The sequence below is a fragment of the Rhinolophus sinicus genome, linkage group LG16 (assembly GCF_036562045.2).
Source record: "Rhinolophus sinicus isolate RSC01 linkage group LG16, ASM3656204v1, whole genome shotgun sequence".
In the NCBI taxonomy this organism is placed as follows: domain Eukaryota; kingdom Metazoa; phylum Chordata; class Mammalia; order Chiroptera; family Rhinolophidae; genus Rhinolophus; species Rhinolophus sinicus.
In genome coordinates, this window is record NC_133765.1 from 19,665,791 (window position 1) to 19,683,742 (window position 17,952).

Consider the following 17,952-nt stretch of genomic DNA (forward strand, 5'->3'; position numbering starts at 1 on the left):
TTTTTCCAAGTCAAGTTGTCCTTTCAATCTTAGTTGTGGAGGGTGCCGTTCAGCTTCAAGTTGTTCTTTCAGTCTTAGTTGTGGAGGGCGCAGCTCAGCTCCAGGTCCAGTTGCTGTTTTTTCTAGTTGCAGGGGGCACAGCCCACCATCCCTTGCGGGAGTCGAATTGGCAACCTTGTGGTTGAGAGGACGCGCTCCAACCAACTGAGCCATCCGGGAGCTCAGCGGCAGCTCAGCTCAAGGTGCTGTGTTCAATCTTAGTTGCAGGGGGCACTGCCCACCATCCTTTGGGGGACTTGAGGAGTTGAACCGGCAACCTTGTGGATGAGAGCCCACTGGCCCATGTGGGAATTGAACCGGCAGCCTTCAGAGTTAGGAGCATGGAGCTCTAACCGCCTGAGCCACTGGGCGGGCCCAGAAACTTAAAATTTAATAGTGAGGGAGGCTTAAAACTTTTATAGTGAGGGAGCTCTCCCATATCAGCTGGATGCTGAATGATACAATCATTGGCTTTGGGACTTAGGAACATGTACAGGGGATAGCCCCTTCCTGATGGATAGACTGTCTCTCAGAGGACATGACGCCTGCTATGTCCCCCAGGTGGCTATAGTCCAGGGATGGAAGTGGCTGCAGATCTAGCCTCCTAGGCCACCGTTTGCTCCTCTGGGAACCATAGCATCAGCCCTGCTCCATGTTGCTCTTGAGGCCTGCTCTGATTGTTTTTCCTCCACCCACAGTCTGTCAGACCAGGAGGGTGACTGCTGAGCTAGGCCTGTGCTTGGAGTCCCAGGGAGTGGGGAGTCTGAGGTATTATCCCTTGAGTAAACCAAGAGCCTGTCTAAGAACCAGGACTTGGGGGGAGCACCATAGGTGGCCAGGGGATAGTTGCCCGCCTTCCCAGAAACCCTCCCTCTCCCAGAGGCTCCCAGGGGCCGTGGCCACAGCGCCCCAGCCCTGCCCTCACCGCCCTCACCTCCCTCACCCAATCCTGGCAGAGGCATACGGCCCCTGCCAGTTTCATGGAAGGGGATGTGGCTGCCACCACTGGGGTGTACGGATGAGGACAAATTCTAGGAGCCTCTCTAAACCTCTGAACCCTCTTCCTTTTCCAGGGAAATACAGACCCCTCCTGGCCCCCACCGCCAGGGCCCAGGGCTTTGGCTTTCACAGTCTCCATCCAGGCGAGGCTGGCCGCAGATGACTGGATGTCATGATGAGAAAGGCAGGGTGAGTGGGGGCGAGGGCTCTGGCAAGTGCATCCTCAGCCAATCAGCGGCCTGCCCAGCCGGTGGATTGAGTTACAAGCCAGAGATCGCCTCATACTCCAGTCTCTTTCCTACTCCTCCCAAAACTCCATTCATTGGTCCAGCTGCACTGGGTCTGCTGGGCACCGTTTCCGCTCACCTTCTGAGCTGCTGCCTCGTGGGGTAGGTGTCCCCAAGGTGGCTGACGGGGCTGGGCCAGGGCAGAATGAGGGTTCTGGGGGTGCTGAGCTTCCTGGGGGTGACTCTGGGGGGCTTTCCTGCCCTTCACTGGGACAGCACCTCCTGCCACTTGGCCAGGCCTGTCCCTGGCAGCCCCTTGGAGTCCCTGAGCTTCCTGGGCAACAATGCCCAGGGACTGGCCCTGTTCCATGCCCACTGGGATGGGCACGGGAGGCTGCAGGCATGTAGCCAGCGGAGTGAACCAGAGCTCATCGCAGCCTTCAGTGCCCTCTGTGCTGGTGAGATCTCCCGGGACTCCTTCATCCATACCCCTGGACCTGAGCTGCAGAGAGCCCTGGTCACCCTTCAGAGTCAGTGGGAGGCCTGCCGAGGGCCTGATGAGAGTCCAGCAGGGGCAAGGGAGAAGCGAGCAGCAGGGCAGAGTGGAGCCCTTGGCATGGGGCACAAGCGGGGGAAGAGAGGCTGGACCCTGCCTGGCACGCTGTGGTGTGGATTTGGGGACTCTGCTGGGAACTCCTCGGAACTAGGTGAGCCATTCAGGTGGGGGCTGGGTGGGGGGAGTGCTGGTTTTCGCCCTGGCCTCCACTTTCCTAGGCTGTATGTCCGTGGGAGGGGGACTTAGCCACTCTGAACCTTGATGTCCTTATCTGTAAAATGTGGGTTACCATAAGTCTCATCATGGGACGCTTAAATAAGGTCATACATGGGAAAGAGCCTGCTCACGCCTGGTAGTCCTCATTAATCATCCGAGGGAGGGGGCAGGCTGGGGTGGATCTGGGGTTGGCTGAGGCAAAAAGCTATTACCCAAGAGCTGGCTTTATGGGTACAGAGTGCTCACGGAGTGGATGCCAAGACCCAAAGGTCTGGGTTCAAACACCCAGTTTATCATATCCAAGCTCTCTGAACCTGTTTACCAGGACAATGAAAATGACACCTCCCTTGCTGCTGTGAGCTTGGGTGTGGGAAATGCCAGGCACTTGGAAAATGCTCAGTAAAAGGCTCTGTTGCTCAGATGGTGAAAAGCACGGATGGCTTTTTTGCACTCTCAGCACAGCAGTCTGTGCATATGCGCGGAGGGCTGGGGGAGGACTTGGCACCTGAGTTGGAGCAGGTTGACAAAGCCTCATCATGTCAGAGAGAAAGGTCGCACCCTGCCTGTTTGCCATTCCATTCCATACATATTTATGACCTCAGAGTTGTATTTGCGTGAGAGCTTGAGTCTGCCTCCAGAGCTCCTCCCAGGAAGACATTTCCATGGTCAAGGACCCCTGGGCAGGCTGCCCGGCACTTGAAGTTGCCAACAGAGTCTGTGCCTGGGTGCTCTCTCTAAGCTTTAAAACTGTGAGAGTCCCACAGAGGGAGTGTGACTGGCCTAAGGCCACCCAGGGCATTTGTGTGAGGACTGGGGTGAGTACCAGGTCTCCGCTCCCAACCTCAGGTGGGCATAGCTGGTGTGTGGTGCTCAGGACCCTGCTGAGCTGGTGACCCCTCCACTCCCTGCAGGGATCTTCCAGGGCGCTGATCTCTGCTGCCGGGAACATGACCTCTGCCCACAGAACATCGCATCTTTCCAGTACGACTATGGCATGCGAAACTACCGATTCCACACCATTTCCCACTGTGACTGTGATGCCAGGTTGGCAGTAGGCAGCGGGGTTGCAGGTGCAGGGGTGGGGCAGAGCTACCCAGTTTCTTGGTGCAGAGACTGAGCTTCCAAAGAATCCTAAAGAATCAGCCAGCTTGGAACCCACTGGGCAGGTGGGAAAGCTGAAGCCTGAGAGGAGAAGGGACATTTAGACCCCAAACCACCTGGCTGTAGTGATTGGGTGGGCTTGGGGAGGAGCCAGATGGCCCTCTGTGGTCCAAGGACCTGAGTCCTGGGTCTGGGGCAGGTTCCAGCAATGCCTGCAGAACCAGCGGGACTCCATCTCCGACCTTGTGGGTGTGGCCTTCTTCAACGTGCTGGAGATCCCCTGCTTTGTGCTGGAGGAACAAGAGGCGTGTGTGTCGTGGTACTGGTGGGGCGGGTATGTAGCTGCCCTCTTGGGGCCCTTTCCCTGTCAGAGGGGGAGCCCAGGCTCCAAGCTCAGAGAGGGAGACTTATCTGTATGTCTGTCCTCCAGGGAATGAAACCCCACCTTTCCTGTCCTCTTCTCTCCTGTGGGGCACCCAGGATGCAGAACCTTCCCAGGTGCCCCACAGCCCAGCGGGATGAAGGATAGGACTGACATAGCCTTGGTCGCCATGGAGATGAACCCAGGGGAGGAAGGCTTCTGGGTGGGGGGATTTGGGGTTACCAGTTGCCACCAATTGCCACCTCCCAGGTGTAGAACATACGGCTTCATACCCCTCGCCCGCCTCCAGCCTAAGACCTTCTACAATGCCTCCTGGAGCTTCGGGGCCACCCCGCTGACATCCAGCCCCTGGAGCCCAGCTTCCAGCAAGCTGACACAGAAACAGCACCCCCAGAAGTGGCCACCACAGATGAAAGGGTCCCAGCACCCCAGAAAATCCAAAGTCACAGCCCTCCAGGCCCCCGTGACCTCCTCCAGGCCTGATATGGCCCCCACAGCCCAGCTGGAGGTCACTGTTACAGGCCTCCAGGGGCCATGGGGTGACCTAAAACCTCAAGGTGAGTTAAGAACCTAACTTTGGGGGTTCCTGATGTGAGGAGATTTCTCTGTCTCTCTGCATATGGTGGGTGGGGGTCCTGTGTTGTTTCCTTTCCAACTCCAAACTCCTCCCAGGGTCTTCCAACCTCTCCCATCAGATTATGCTGCAGCCAGAGGGGTTTTTGTAAACCCCAAACTTGACCATGTCACTCCCCTCAGAACCCCCACCATAGCTCCTCTTACCTCAGCTGATGATGTCCCAACACCCAGGGGTCCTCAGGCACTGGTCCCACAAACTCTACTCCCCAGTTGAAACTCCAGTTTCATAAACTTCATTGGTTCCTCAAAAGCAACTTGCTCTCTCCCACCTCTGGGCCTTTGCACATGCTGTTCCTTCTGTTTGGAGCACTCTCCCCTCTTCTTCCTCTCTCCCAGGTCCAGCTTAGCAGCCTCTGTCTCCAGGAAGCCTTTCCTGACCACCCTCAGCACTCTGGACCTCCACTACTGTAGCACTGCTGTGTGTTTCTGTGTGTGTGTGTGTGTGTGTGTGTGTGTGTGTGTCGTGTGTGGCACTCTGAAGGAACAAAGGCATGATGAGATGGAAGGAGTTTCTATGTGTGTGTGACGGAGCACACGTGCTACTGTTTCTTCTGGAGGGCAGTGGGCATCAGTGGGGCCTCCCTGGGGGACTGGGCTCCCCTCACCACTACACCCGCCCCCAGGAGCCCACCAGGCCTGCCACAGCTTCCACCACCTAGACCAGTGTGAGCACAAGATTGAGTCCCAGGAGACCAAATTCCAGCTGCTCAATAGTGCCCGACAGCCCCTCTTCCACTGCAACTGCACGCGTCGGTGAGACCTGCTTGGAGCCTTGGGGGTGGGCTGCTTGCTACCAGGCACTAAAAAGGGGCACCTGGTTGGCGAGGCCCTGTCCCAGCCTAAGCCTGCCTCTGCCCTCAGACTGGCACACTTCTTGAAACTCCACAGCCCACCTATGGGCGCCAACATGCTTTGGGAGCTGCTGGGTACGAACTGCTTCAAGCTGGCCCCTTCACTGGACTGTGCTGAGCCCCAAGGGTAAGTGATGGCAGAGCCAGAAGGATTGGAGGATTTTCCCAAGGGGTGGGCTATCTATACCACACCCCCTCCTTTGTGGGCCTGGGCTGAGCGGATGGGGGCAGGGATCAGGGACCTCTGAGCTTCATTGTCATCTCCCTACCCCCTGGTGCCCTGGGTTTAGTTGGCCCATGTGAGTTGCATCTTGACTCTGTCATTTACGTCCTATGTGACCTCGCAAGTTGAGTCATCTCTCTATGCCTCTATTTCCTTACATGTAAACTGGTTGTAAAAGCCAAGGAAATGGCATGTGTGACACACACAGCTCAAGGCCTGTGGGCATGTAGTAAAATGCTTGCTTACCTCACAATCACATTTCAATTTTGATTGTCAAAGCCAGCCCCTTGTTACTTTTCCTATTTCACAGGCGAGGAAACAGGCCCAGACTGCCCCATTTCTGTAGGCAGCCAGCCAGTGGCAGAATCTGGGCCTCTGGGTGTCAGCCCATTTTTATTCTGTCTCCTCCTAGGTGTAACCACCCTTCCCTGGCCCCAGCCCTGCTCCTTTCTGGGCCTCCATCCCCCTGTCTGCAGAGTAGGGTGGGATCCTTGGCAGCCATGACCACCTGCCCCACTTCTCTCCCCACAGCTGTCCCAGGGGCCCTAGGGCTATCAAGGTGCCAGCTAAGCACTTGCAGCGACTTCAGCAGAGGAGACTCCAGCTCTGGGGTACAGGCACAGATGAGGAGAAGGCATGGCTTTCAGAGCACCCAAGGACCCCCACGTCATTCTACGACTGGTGCCTGCAGCTGACCCAGGCAGCCCAAGGACCCAAAGAGCAGCAGAAATCCTGGAACCAGTGACCTCAGTTCCAGCTTTTCTGGATACCAGACGGGACTTTGCCCCTGGCTTTGCTAGGCCCTGGGGTCTCCGTCTCTTTTCCTTGTGTTAGACTGAAGCTTTTGTGAATAGCCAGGAGGCTGGATTGGGGCAAGGAGGACCAAGGTCCAATGCTAGACGTTTCCTGCTGTGCTGGGTGATCTTGGGCTGGTGACGTGCCCCTCTGTGCTTAGATGTGGTGTTTAGGAGGCTCACTCTCATGCCCTGGGCTTGGACCTTACCAGGGAACTTCACTTCAGATGGGAACGGGGAAGGGGTAATTGATTGCAGCAGCCCCCAGAGGTATCAGGAGGTGCATGTAAATCCATGTTGCAAAGTGAATACATGTCTCAAGGTCCTCCCCAAGAGAGCCTGAGCACCTGCCTGCAGAGACCTGGGGCAGCAGGTAGGGAATGAGGGCTGCCACAAAAGTGCCTATGTCTGAATCCAGGCCGGGGGACAATAGAGAGGGACTTCCCAACTCTTTTCCTCCCCAGGAGATACCTTCTCTTAACAGCTGCTATGACCTTCCTGGCCCAGCCCTGGGCTACTTTCTGCCCTAAACCTAAATGCACATCTTCCCTGTACGCTTGAGCAAGAGACATTACTCCCCAACTCTGACCCTTTGTTTCCTCCTTAAAAAAGGGGAGTGTAAATAGCACCTACCTCATGGGGTTGTTGAGGATTAAGTGAACCAATGCATGCACAATGCTTCGGACCTAGTAAGTATTCCCTCCCTCCAACACATAGCCAAACAACTCAGGTGTCTGATTTTGAGAGGCTCACACTACTCTGGGGGCCTTAGTTTGCTTACCTGTGAAATGGGGCTAAGAACCACACTGAACTCAGCACCACAATTCAGTGTGTGCAAATTAAAGGAGATATATAATGTATATAGCTGGTGCCTGGTAATTGTCAGGTCTGTTGTACCGTCCTTTAGTCCCCTTTTCTGACTACCCCCACCCCCAGACTGCTAACAAGTTAAGAAGGAGTCGGGAGTGAGGCTTGAGAATTTAATTCCTAGTTGATTACCTCCAGGATTGTTTCTCCCCATCCCAGATAGGAGCTAGATAGAGCTTTGCTGATTGTCACAGTTGAGATGCCAGGACCGAGTTTGGGGGGCCCAAGTTGGCCACCCGTGGCCAGAACAGAGTGGCAGGTGCGGATAAAGCTGGAGCAGCAACAGAAGGGAGGCAGGCAGGTTTGCAGAAGATGGGGGCAGAGTGAGAGCCACCTGGGCCCACCTTCCCACCTCACTTTCAGGGACCTAGGCCCCCTTCCTCCAGCTTCTGTTGGCCGTGGGGGCTGGGAGACAGGCTGTCAGTGGTTGGACCGTCTTGATCAGGTCCCCAGGAGCTGCCACCTCCAGGATCTACGGTCTCCAGGCGCAAGGAAGGTAGCAAGCCCAGGCTTTGAGGCACAGATGGTTGGAAGGCCCAGGAGCCAGGCAGCCCAGAGGTCCCCTCACTACTGCTCTGGCTGCCGCCATCATTGCACCTGCTGGGGGCCACGTGGGCCAGGCTGCGGCTCTGGGGTGAGGGGCTGCGGCTGGTGCCTCGGCGTTCACGAGAGGTGGGCCGCAGGGCGAGGCCTGGGAAGCGGGCCAGGCCCGGACTGCGGCTACGATGCCGCTTGGACTTGCCAGGGCTGGGGCTGCGGGACTTGGGTGCGAGCAGCTCCAGGGTGCTGTCATCCTCGTCCTCCGAGCTGGCACCTGTACTGTCTGTGCTGCTACTGGCCGACTCCGAGGTAGGCAGCGAGATCTGCGGGAAAGGTTGTCATTGGAGTGCTCCGTTCCCCAGCTGGCCACTGGGGCCTCTTGGAACCACTCCAGCACTCCTCCTTGGCAGACCCAGGGAGGTCAGGCTACTTGCAGGAGGTTACAGAGCAGAATGTAGAGGCTGTGACATTTGAATAGGATCTTTTGGCACCCCTGACCCTGCAGTCTGGTCTACTCACCTGGAAGGGCTCAGTGACTCCGATCAGGATACTATGGGTGTGGCTGTAATAGCCCAGGATGAAGTCTCCATGGCCCTTGGGCAGTGATTCCTCACTGAATGTCACCTGGTGGGCCCAGGGGTATAGGCTCAGGTTGGGTTCAAGGAGGCAGCCACAGAATCCCCTAAGCTGAGTCCTGAGCCCCCAAGGGGCGACGGGGACTTTCTCCCTTCCACCCCTCTTTGAGTACCTGGTAGATGTTCCTGTCCACATCCTCGTGTTTGGCCCAGACATAAGCCACATAGTCCTTGCAGTGACGGAAACCCACCTGGGGTGAGAAGAATTAGGTCTGTGACCCCTATGGCCTGACCTCAGCAGCTTTCCGGTGTGGCATTGAATTCTGGAGAAGCCCATGGTCCCACCTGGGTACCGGGCTGTTCCTCCGGGCCCTTCCTTCCCCAAGTCGCTGGCCATCCCCTGCCCCTTCTCACCCGGTACAAGCCGATCCAGTCCCAGGAGCTACGGGCGAACACCATTTCCATGCGGTATCTCACCACAGCCTGCTCTGGCCGCACCCACTCATCTGCCACCTCCAGCCGCACCAGTGGCACATCGTCCCTGAAGGCAAACTGCCCAGGAGCAAGGGGACAACATCAGGGGAAACCCTCTAGTATTTCATGCACCTAGAGCCCTTGGGCCTGAGTCAGCACAAATAGGCTGAGATAAGGGCCTTTGCAGTCACTGCAGAGACCGGGAAACTGAGGCAGAACAGGTCTAGGATAAATGCCAGGCTTCCTACCTTTTTGCCCAGGGCTTTTTCTGCCCATAGCCTCCTTAGGGAGTGAGAACATAGCTTTGAAGCAAGTAGACCATGGGTTTGGCCCTGGCTCTGCCATTGACTGGCTGAGTGACCCTTGGGTGAGTTTCTCAACTTCTCTGAATGCCATGCTTCTGTCTGTAAACTTCCATGATCTTATTTAACTCTTGGGGTTGTCCGGCAGATTCAATGAAATACCATTTGTAAAGCATCCCATAAACTTCCCAGTACACAGTAGGTGCTCAATAAATGATTTGCCTATATGCTAGCAAGGGAAACATGATGTACTGGATATTCTAGAGCAAGCTGAACATCTCTGAGTGGGCAAGAAGAGCCCTGAGTAGAAGGTTAGAGATCTCAGTTCATTTCTAGGCTGCTACTAACTTGCTGTGTGACCTCAGGTAAGCCCTTAACCAATCTAAGACTCAGTTTCCCCACCTGTATTAAGGAGTGACTATGAACTTGTCATCAGTCTGTGAAGACAAATTATAACCATGGATACCCTCCTCCCACGGTCACCTACGTGAGTGTATTGCTGGGGTGACAGGTGGCCAGGGTGTTGGCTCCACCTCTGTCCCTCAGAGGACTCAGGTGATGCCAGCCTCAGGCTTTTGTCTTCTCCCTATTTATCTGGTCTCAGGTTTCCCTCCCTCAGCTTCTGGGCCAAGCTGCTCCAGAAAAGCCAGCACATCTTCTCCCAGCCCCTGGGTTCCTAGCAACGGGTCTGGCCAAGATGGGCTCTTGGAAATGCCCTCCAGGGCCTTGCAGTGTCAAAAGTCCTGCTGAGCCCCATTCTGATTGTGTTGCTTTGGGTAAGAGACTTGAGATTTCTGAGCCTCAGTTTCCCTCACCAGTAAAACTGGGAGAATTTGGACATCTCAGGGCCTACTAAGGCATTCAAAGGGATGACATATGTAAAGTACCGCACACCGGGTGTGGCAATTAGTAGGTGCTCAACAGGTAACATTTTATAAGGGACAGAGTCCTGGATGAAGAGGGAACGGTCAGGGCAGGGTGCCCAAAGGGAGTAGTTCTCAAGGTGAGGGTTAAACCTCATGCCCAAGCCTTTTACCAAAGGTCACGGGAGGCCAGACATAGGCAGATTTCCTTTTCCGGCTGAAGATATTGGCCAATGTCCCAATGACTGACCACATGACAAACTCACCAAGGAAAACATTCTCTGGTCTGCTGGGCTCCCTCTTATCAAGAGAATTGGAGAGCCCAGAGTTGGGTTTCAGGGCTAGAAAGATGGACTCCACCCCGCTTTGTTGCTGAGCCTGTGTATGACTTGGGGGCACATACCTGCTCCACTAGGGGCCTCAGTTTCTCCATAGAAAAAGAGTTGGACTTAGTTTCTCAGGTCCAGTTTTGACATTCTGACATTCTTGCATCCCCCCTTTTTTGAGGCAGCTAGGGATCTCAATCCTACAAACGGTGCTAAATTATAGTAACTATTTAGAGTTTAGCTTTGTATTTTTTATATCTCCACTTCCCCTCCCCATTACTACCTTGCTCTTATAGTACCTGTAATCTGGTAAGATGGTAAATAAATAGTGAATGAATATGAATGAGTGCTGCATGGGGTAAACATTTTGAGTTTGCTGATCTTATTATGTATGTGAATTTTAACATAAGTTGCCCTAAATTTTTCTTGGAAGAAGGCAGTTAGAGATCAGTGGAAAAGGCATGGGCTCTGATATCAGACTAACCTGGGTTCAATTCCTAATCTTCCCTTTAGAGGCTGTGTGACCCTGGGCAAGTGATGCTGTGTCTCTGAGCCTCAGTTTCCTCTTCTGGAAATGGAGATCATAACCCACTCCCACTCTGCCATAACAAATGGGTGCTGCTGAGGGCAGATGCAAGGGGTGGGCTGTGGAATAATGAACCGGGCTTGGGGATGTCACGAGGGGAGGATGAAGCCAGGACTCACATGTAGGACGAACTGGGCAGCCACAGGCTTGTGGTCACTGACTGTGTACTCCATGTGGCTGCGGTAGCTGTGCTGGGTCACCTGGAGCCGGTGGCTCTCCTGTCCTGAGGGGCTGCAGCCTCCACCTGGAGCCTTGACCTTCCACAAGATCCGGTCTGTCCAGGCTGGCTTCCGCTTCTTGGCACTGCAGTGGGCAGGCATAGCCCAAGCGAGTCAAGGCACAATCCCCAGACTTACCTTTTGTCCCTCTTCCCTGTCTCCCTTATCCAGAAGACCTCAGCCCACATCCCAGTGCTGAACTCACCTAGTATCATATTTGTTAGTACCCACGTCAAACTTGAAAGTGGGTGCAAAGTTGAGGGGCCCCTCCTGGAAGCCCTTCAGAATGGGCCAGGTGTTCTTGGCCATGTTGAGCTGTGAGGGTCCAAAAGGGCAGAATTGGACAACAGCTTGGGCAGGGCAGGTGAAAACAAGGACCATAGCCTAGGATACAGATGTCCTGAGGCACGCTTTGTGTGCTTGGGGGTTTGGGGAGTGTAGGCTGGGATTCTGCACCTGGTCCTTCTCCCAGAGCTGGTGGAGCTTGTCATTGTCAATGGCAAACTTGACGAAGTGGAGGTCGTAGCTCTCGATGCGGAAGTTTAGGTCCCCGAACCAGAACACGATGCTGTTCGAGGATGAAGGTCGGCGGGGTCCATGGGGTGGAACAGCCCAACCCTGATCCTTCTCCACCCCCACCCAGCCCGACAACACTGGATGTCCCTAGCGATGATGCAGTGGGTGGCGACAGAGCCCCAGCCGGTCAAGGAGCAGCAGTGAGGTGTGAGCGGATTTAGAGGAAAGTTAGGTTCAGACCCTCAGTAAGGCCCTGCCCCTCACCTAAGCTCCACCCTGCAGGCTCCGCCCTCATCAAACTTACCCAGCATTGTGTTCCCAGATGTAGTTTGGCCCTGCCTCTCTCCGCAAGGTCCACCCAGGCGGGTACTCAGGTTCCTTCTCGCAAGTTGGCAGACACTCGCCTCTGAGGCCCACCCCTCCTTCACTAGCCCCGCCCAAGCTCCACGTGGCCCCGCCCTGGTCCGTACTCGTGATCCAGGATCCCTTGTGCCCCGGGCCCCTGGAACTGTTGGAGGTTGAGGATGGTTTGGAAGTTGTCCTTGCGCTGCTCCGCCTTGTCCATGTGCGCCGGCAGGTGGCAGTTCAGGAAGCAGAGCATGTGCCCGAAGGCCGCCAGTCGCACACTCACTCCACCCTTGTTGCCCTTGGGAGGGAAGATTGGGCGGGTTATGGGCGGGGCCCAGGCCAGGAGGTGCGGTATGGGGCAGGGTGTACGGAGGGGTGGGGCCAGCCAGCCCACGAAGGTGGCTTGGAGAGGAGCGTGTTCTAAGGAAAGGGACACAGCACTAAACTCCGCCAGGACGGAAGGGGGCGGGGTCTAGAAAACGGAATGGGGTGGTGGGTGGGGTTGGGGAGAGGCAGGCCTCAGAATAAGGGGAGGAGCATGGCGAGGGGACCTTGCGGGTGCTGGGCATCTGTGGACTAATCTATGGCCCCCTTTGGGCTCTGTCCCCTTCCTGCCACTCCCGCGCTCACCCAATAGCCACCTAGGCCAGTGCGCGTGCAATCGGTCTGTACGTCCCGCAGGAAGGGCAGATGGTAGTACTTGGCGAACAGCAGCAGGATGACGCCCTGCATCCGCACAGTACTCACCTGCGGCGGGAGGCGACCCGGCTGAGGGGCGGGACCCAACCCCAGCTTCCCGGCCTTCGCCTTTTCCAGCTCTTACGGGCCGCTCCTCCATCCTCCCGTTACAAACCCGGCAACAGAGGCCGAGCGGACCCCACAAGGAGTTATGTCAGATCTAGGAATCCAGGGGTCTCCACCCGTCCGAGGGCTGACGGAGGCGTTACCAGCACGAAGTTGAAAGGTGCCAGCGCTTCCATGAAGAGCTCGCTCCACTGGTCTGTGAAGAACGCGTCCTTGAGCCTCTTGTTGATCATGGAGTTCACTTCCTGCAACCTGGGGGGGTGGGATGAGGCTGCCAGGGGTTGGAGGGCGCCCTAGAAGCCCCTCCCATGGGCAAGGGTTTGGAAGGCAGGAGAGGCTGGGGAGGGGGGTCCACGCCCCCTGCCCCCTCACCCTATGGCGATCATGTCTGCCCTGTCACTGTCATCGCCGCCACTGCCCAGGTGGAGGAGGGACGTGACGTCGTCAGGGGGCATGGCGGTGCCCACATTCCACGTGACCACAGTGATCCTGGGGGTGCCATATCGGAGGGGTTACTGCTGGGCACCATTTCCTTATCCTCAGTCTCCCTCCCACGGGGCTCTTTCTAGGGAAATAAACTGAGGCAGGAGTGGGCGTAAGCCTTCAGAAGGACCCACAGTGGGCTCAGTATCACTCCTACCAGACTCCCAGGGGAGATCAATTGAGGCAGGAGTGGACACGTCCCTTAGGAGGGGATGCTTACTTCTGAGGGTCCCAACAACCCCAAGGGCCCAACACCACCAAGGACTCTTCCTTAGAGAGGTAAACTTGAGCAGGGTAGGGCAAGACACTTAGAAGGATGGCTAGTCTCAGCGATGAAGCCCCAACAATCTTGCTTGGGAGAGTGCCCCCTCACCAGAAGCCAGGGTCGCTCTTGAAGGTAGGCTGAGCTGACCAAGAGGAGGATGACGACGAGGTCGATGTAGAAGGAGAGGTGGTGACTGGGGCTGGGATTTCTTGGGGCTGAAGGCTGGGGCTTAGGCACCCACCAGGCCCTGCACCCTGGGTGCCAGGCTTGGGGAAGGCCATCTCAGGGGCTGGGGGCATACAGGGGGAGCGGTTGGGGGAACGGTTAGGGGAGCGGCTGGGGGAGCGGCTAGGAGACCGGGGTGGCTTAGGCAGAGGTGGGGGCATGGTCTGGGCTGAGGGGGCTCCTGGCCTAAAAGTGGGGGACAGAAGTCCTGGGGAGCGGATGCCAGGCTCTGGAGGTCCTTGGCTCACATCCAGGGGCAGGGTCTGGGGTGGACGGGGCACAACAGGATTCTCAGGGCTGCTTCGGGGGACCTCAGGCCGGGCTCTGAAGGAAGGGGAGATCCAGGGGTCTGGTGGAGTTTGGATCAAGGATGGGGAGCCCGCAGGACTGGATGCCTGAGCTGGAGGCTGGAGATGCCCTTCAGAAGTGGGGAGAGGTCTAGGGACTAGGGCATCCCTCAGTTTAGCTGGTGTTCGTCCCACAGAGGCCGGGGCTGATGTCATGGATGCTGGAGCCAGGGTCTGTTCCTGAGAGGACAACAGAACTGGACTGGGCACTGGAGAAGAGTTGGTAGGGGGCTGTGGGGACTGCTCCTCAGATGTCAGGGCCAGGCTCAGACCTGAAGTGGCCAGTGCTGGCTTGGGTCCCATGGAGGCAGGTGGCACCTGCTTCTGGTCTCTGGAGATTGGAGCCAGCCTGGGCCCCAGGGTAGCTGTGGGCGGCCTTGGCCTGACTGAGGCAGACATCACCAGCTGCTCCAGGGATGTTGGAGCCAGGACTGAGCCTGAAGTTGCTGGAGGAGGCTTCGGCCCAGCAGAGGCAGACATCACCAACTGGCCCACAGATGTTGGAGCCAGGCTGGAGCTGCGACTGGCAGGAGTTGTTTTCTGCCCTCCAGAGATGGACAGTGGAGCCAGGATGGATTGAGAAGACGCCAGGGCCAGCCTTGGCCCCTCTGAGGAAGGTGGCAGAGTGGCTCGTGGCCCCATAGGTGCCAGAGCCAGCCTTGGTTCCAAGGGTACTGGGGTTGCATTCTCCTTGGCTGGGAGCTGAAAACTTGAGTCCACCTTGTAGAGGACAAATTAAAGACACAGGGTAACCCTAACCAGAGGCTTGGGCCTCAACTTCTGTGTAGACACCAGCAGACTCCATCTAGCTAAGAAAGGTACATCTATCCAAGGAAGTTCTTCCTAATTTCTCTTCTCAATCACTCCTGTGCAAATCAGCTTCTCTTTTAGAGGAAACAGGACACAGAACCTATCCCCTCCCTCAAGTCTGACATCTTTTTCAGAGGTGGGGAAATTAAGATCCCGAATCAAATGAGGCAGAGTGTGAACCTGAACCTTCCTGGCTGGCATCTACTTCCTGGCCAGCCTGGAGTATTGGGTGTTTGGAGCCAGCTTCCCTGGGCAAGCTTCCTGCAGTCCCCGCTGCTCCCCTGGTCAAGAGCCACTGACCTGACACTCCACATGTGCCCACTCTGGCCGCCTTATCCAGCCTGTTCAATACACCTCCCTTCCTCCACAGTTCCCAGGAACCCTCAGGTTTCCTCCACCAAACATTCCAGACCTTGGTCACAGCCCTCTCTGTCCTCCTCACCCATTCCTAGAGCTCCATGCAGGAGCAAGAGCCTGGGGCTAAGAATTCCAATTCCAGCTCTGCATGACCTTCGGCAAGCACCCCTCTACCCAGGGCCTCAATTTTCCTGTCTGTAAAACAAAGGAACTTGGTGAAGAGTCCCTGGCCACACCTGGTTCCTGGGAAAACTCAACCTCATATTTTTGGCATTTATGAGCCCAACATTTGCTATGATTCCATCTGAATCCTGTGGAATAGTCCATCCTCACCAAGTGTGATTCTAACGTTCAGAGCAAGTCCAGGATTCTGTTGATTCTGGCATCACACCTCTCTGTGCCCAGTTTGTACCCTCTTACCCTCTTCACCCTCTCCCCAACATGTGAGGGCAGGTCAGCAGGTATGCTCTTGTTGTCCAGCAGGTAGAGCGAAGTCATGGGGCACTGTAGGGACCTCCTCTCCCTTCCCCATCTGTCCCGTTTCTGATGCCCCCGTCTCCAGAAAACAAGATAAAGTGTCCTTTCCCAGGGAGGGCAAAAGAAGGTTTATACTCACTCTGGGATAGTCCCATCCCTGTCTCCAGAGATGCAGTCTGTCTGCATCCTGTGTCCTTCTCGGTTCAGAGAACCTGAAACTCTGCCTCCATCTCCCTCCCCAAACTCAGGTCGTTAAGGTTACATTTTGGGTATTCTCCTTGGCTCCAAGTGTCCCACTCTGCATTCCCCTCCATCACCAACTACCACACGGCCTCCAGCACTAACTTAGACATCCCAGATGTCACAATTTTAGTCTTCAGAGACAAGCCTCCTCATTTTACATTGGCTCAGAGAGGACAAGCAACTTGTCCAAGGTCACACAGCAAAGCTGGAGCACAGTTGGGTCCCCTAACACCCAGTCCAGTGCTCTCCTGGGGGCTCCTGGAGATAGCTAACTCCGTTTCTCTCTGGGTATTCCATCACTGCTCCTCAAGCCCCAGGGTGCCCTGTTCACCCAGCCCTGCTCGATGTCCCACTCTGCATTCCCCTCCATCACCAGAAGAGAGTACCAGCCCCTCAACCAGGGGCACCAGGGTGCCTGCAGTGTGTGGGACCAAAGGTCAGGAATGGGGAGGCTGGGTTTTAGGGCTCTTACCTTGATGGGTGCTCCAGTTTGGGAAACCCCATGGGGCATGGGTAGGGGGCCCAGGCCAGCCTGGGTCCCTGGCCTCCTGCTGCCACTGCTGCTGTGGCCCTCCATGTCTGCAGCCCTCGGCAGCCAGGGCTCCCTCAGGCTCTGGCTCCAGCTCCTCCGCTCCTGGGGACCAGTGATGTCATCAGCCGTTTCAACCTGCTGAGAATTTAAAGGCACAGGCACCCACTTCCCAAACTAGAGGTGGGCAGGGCAAGGTGGCCTACACCCTGGAAACTCTTCAAGCTGGCTGCTGAGGCTGGAATGGCCATGGGGGTGTGGGGAAGTGTGTCCATTGGCTTGGCTTGGATCCTAACTGGCAGCATGGAGGAAGCCGTCTGTCTGCAAACTCCCCTCCCCCTCCCCCCTCTGGCTGGCCCTTGCTCAAGGGAGGGGCATTGACACACCTGAGGGTAAGGTAGAGACAAGTAGCTGGGAGGTCAATACTCTCTTTATGGCCTCAGGAACACCTGAGTCCATGTCCTGATCCTGTGACCTTCCTGATGCCCTGCCAGCTAAGGACCTGCCTTGGCCCCCACCCTTGCCCCATTTTCAGGTCTTAGTGCCCGCCCCCTGCCTGGCTCTATCCTTCCCAAACCGAAGCCAGACACTCAGGCTCCAGCCACTGGAGTCCTTTCCCATCTCAGCCTCAGCACTGGCCCCTCCTCTTCTGCAGACACCTCCCTGCCTGACCTAGGATGTCCCCACAGCAAGGCCCATCTCAGCCCAGCTCCTCTCCACTTTTCTCTCTCCTATACTCAGTGGGTGTGGTTTGGGACAGGGACATATTCAAGGTCATTTGGTAAGTTAGGGAGGTCTCCTGAGTTTCAGTGAAGAAAGGGAGTGCCCTCAGTAACTTAAGACCTATGAGCCAATTGGGATGTCTGGAGGAAGGGACTTGAGTGGAGAAGGGCCAGCAGTAGGGGAACAGCTGGCAGGAGGGTCAAAAACAGGCCTTGGGAGCTCCTTTGGCCAGGACCCAGCACAGGACCTGGTCTCCAACAGGCCTAGCAAAGTGTTTGTTGAATGAATGAATGAATGAATGAATGAATGAATGAATGAATGAATGAGAAGACTGAGTGAGTGACAAGATTCAGGGATGGCTATGGGCCCTCTACTTCTGCCTTCTTCTTATTCTCACTCTTATCTGCTAAGCCATCCCTGAAATCCCAATTCCTCCCGAATTGCTGGATTGCTTAGAGTGATCTTACTCAGTTTAGGCAGAAAATGTTTAGAGTTTTGTGCCCAGAGCTCCTTGCTAGTCAACAGTCATCTCTGCATCTTCATAGGCCTGTGTGGTCCCCTACATGAAAATGATGTGGACAGGCGCTACATTCACCTCCCCCGGATGGGCTTCTCACCTCTGCTTGACTGTCTCTGGGCCTAGTCTATGTTTCTAGGCCAGCAACTCTGTGAGGCTGGAATTTGCAGAGGAGAAGACCCAGATCGTATCAGGGCCCTGGGGTAGAAAGGTTTTTGGACGGTGATGGTGGAGGTGATTGTAGTAGTAGAGATGATGTACGTAATTATGATGATAGAAGTGCAGGGCTGGCGGCGATGGGGGAGGTATTGCAGGTGATGGTGATGGCAATGGAGGAGGTGATAACAAAGGTACAGAAGTTGGAGGTGGTAGAGATAGAATGAAGGGGTGGTAGTAATGTCAATGAGGGTGATAGTAAAAGTGGAGGAGAGATGGGTGCAGAAGAGGTGGTGGGGTGTTATACTGATGGAAGAAGAGGTGGTAGAGGAGGTGGAGGAAGAAGGTGGGGGTGGCAGTGAGGGAGGAGGTCAGAG

General features: G+C 55.9%; 2 protein-coding genes across 10 annotated transcripts; one reads left to right on the top strand and one right to left on the bottom strand.

Annotated features, from left to right (window-relative positions):
* Positions 1 to 1,339: 1,339 nt before the first annotated feature.
* Positions 1,340 to 6,884, top strand: PLA2G3 (phospholipase A2 group III). 6 transcript variants are annotated; one of them, XM_074321007.1, is made up of 7 exons: positions 1,340 to 1,972; positions 2,949 to 3,018; positions 3,338 to 3,445; positions 3,770 to 4,077; positions 4,780 to 4,909; positions 5,018 to 5,134; positions 5,762 to 6,884. In XM_074321007.1, exons 1-7 carry the CDS (start codon positions 1,471 to 1,473, stop codon positions 5,973 to 5,975), a joined length of 1,449 nt encoding a protein of 482 aa, XP_074177108.1. In that variant the 5' UTR covers positions 1,340 to 1,470; the 3' UTR covers positions 5,976 to 6,884. The 6 variants fall into 6 exon arrangements, with proteins under 6 accessions (XP_074177108.1, XP_019609845.2, XP_074177109.1 ...); XM_019754286.2 differs by having other exon boundaries at positions 1,341 to 1,972; positions 3,338 to 3,472; XM_019754285.2 differs by having other exon boundaries at positions 1,342 to 1,972; positions 2,949 to 3,081; positions 3,338 to 3,472; positions 5,045 to 5,134.
* Positions 6,885 to 6,990: 106 nt separating this feature from the next.
* Positions 6,991 to 16,403, bottom strand: INPP5J (inositol polyphosphate-5-phosphatase J). Of its 4 annotated transcripts, none has more exons than XM_019754280.2 (13): positions 16,123 to 16,403; positions 13,300 to 14,483; positions 12,816 to 12,932; positions 12,587 to 12,695; positions 12,270 to 12,386; positions 11,762 to 11,937; positions 11,232 to 11,343; positions 10,981 to 11,090; positions 10,677 to 10,860; positions 8,421 to 8,558; positions 8,180 to 8,257; positions 7,951 to 8,055; positions 6,991 to 7,754 (listed from the first exon to the last, which is right to left on the bottom strand). In XM_019754280.2, the coding sequence occupies exons 1-13, from the start codon at positions 16,225 to 16,227 to the stop codon at positions 7,251 to 7,253; spliced, it is 3,039 nt and encodes a 1,012-aa protein (XP_019609839.2). In that variant the 5' UTR covers positions 16,228 to 16,403; the 3' UTR covers positions 6,991 to 7,250. The 4 variants fall into 4 exon arrangements, with proteins under 4 accessions (XP_019609839.2, XP_019609840.1, XP_074177107.1 ...); XM_019754281.2 differs by having other exon boundaries at positions 13,300 to 13,943; positions 16,123 to 16,397; XM_074321006.1 differs by having other exon boundaries at positions 11,596 to 11,937; positions 16,123 to 16,255.
* Between the last annotated feature and the right edge of the window lie 1,549 nt (positions 16,404 to 17,952).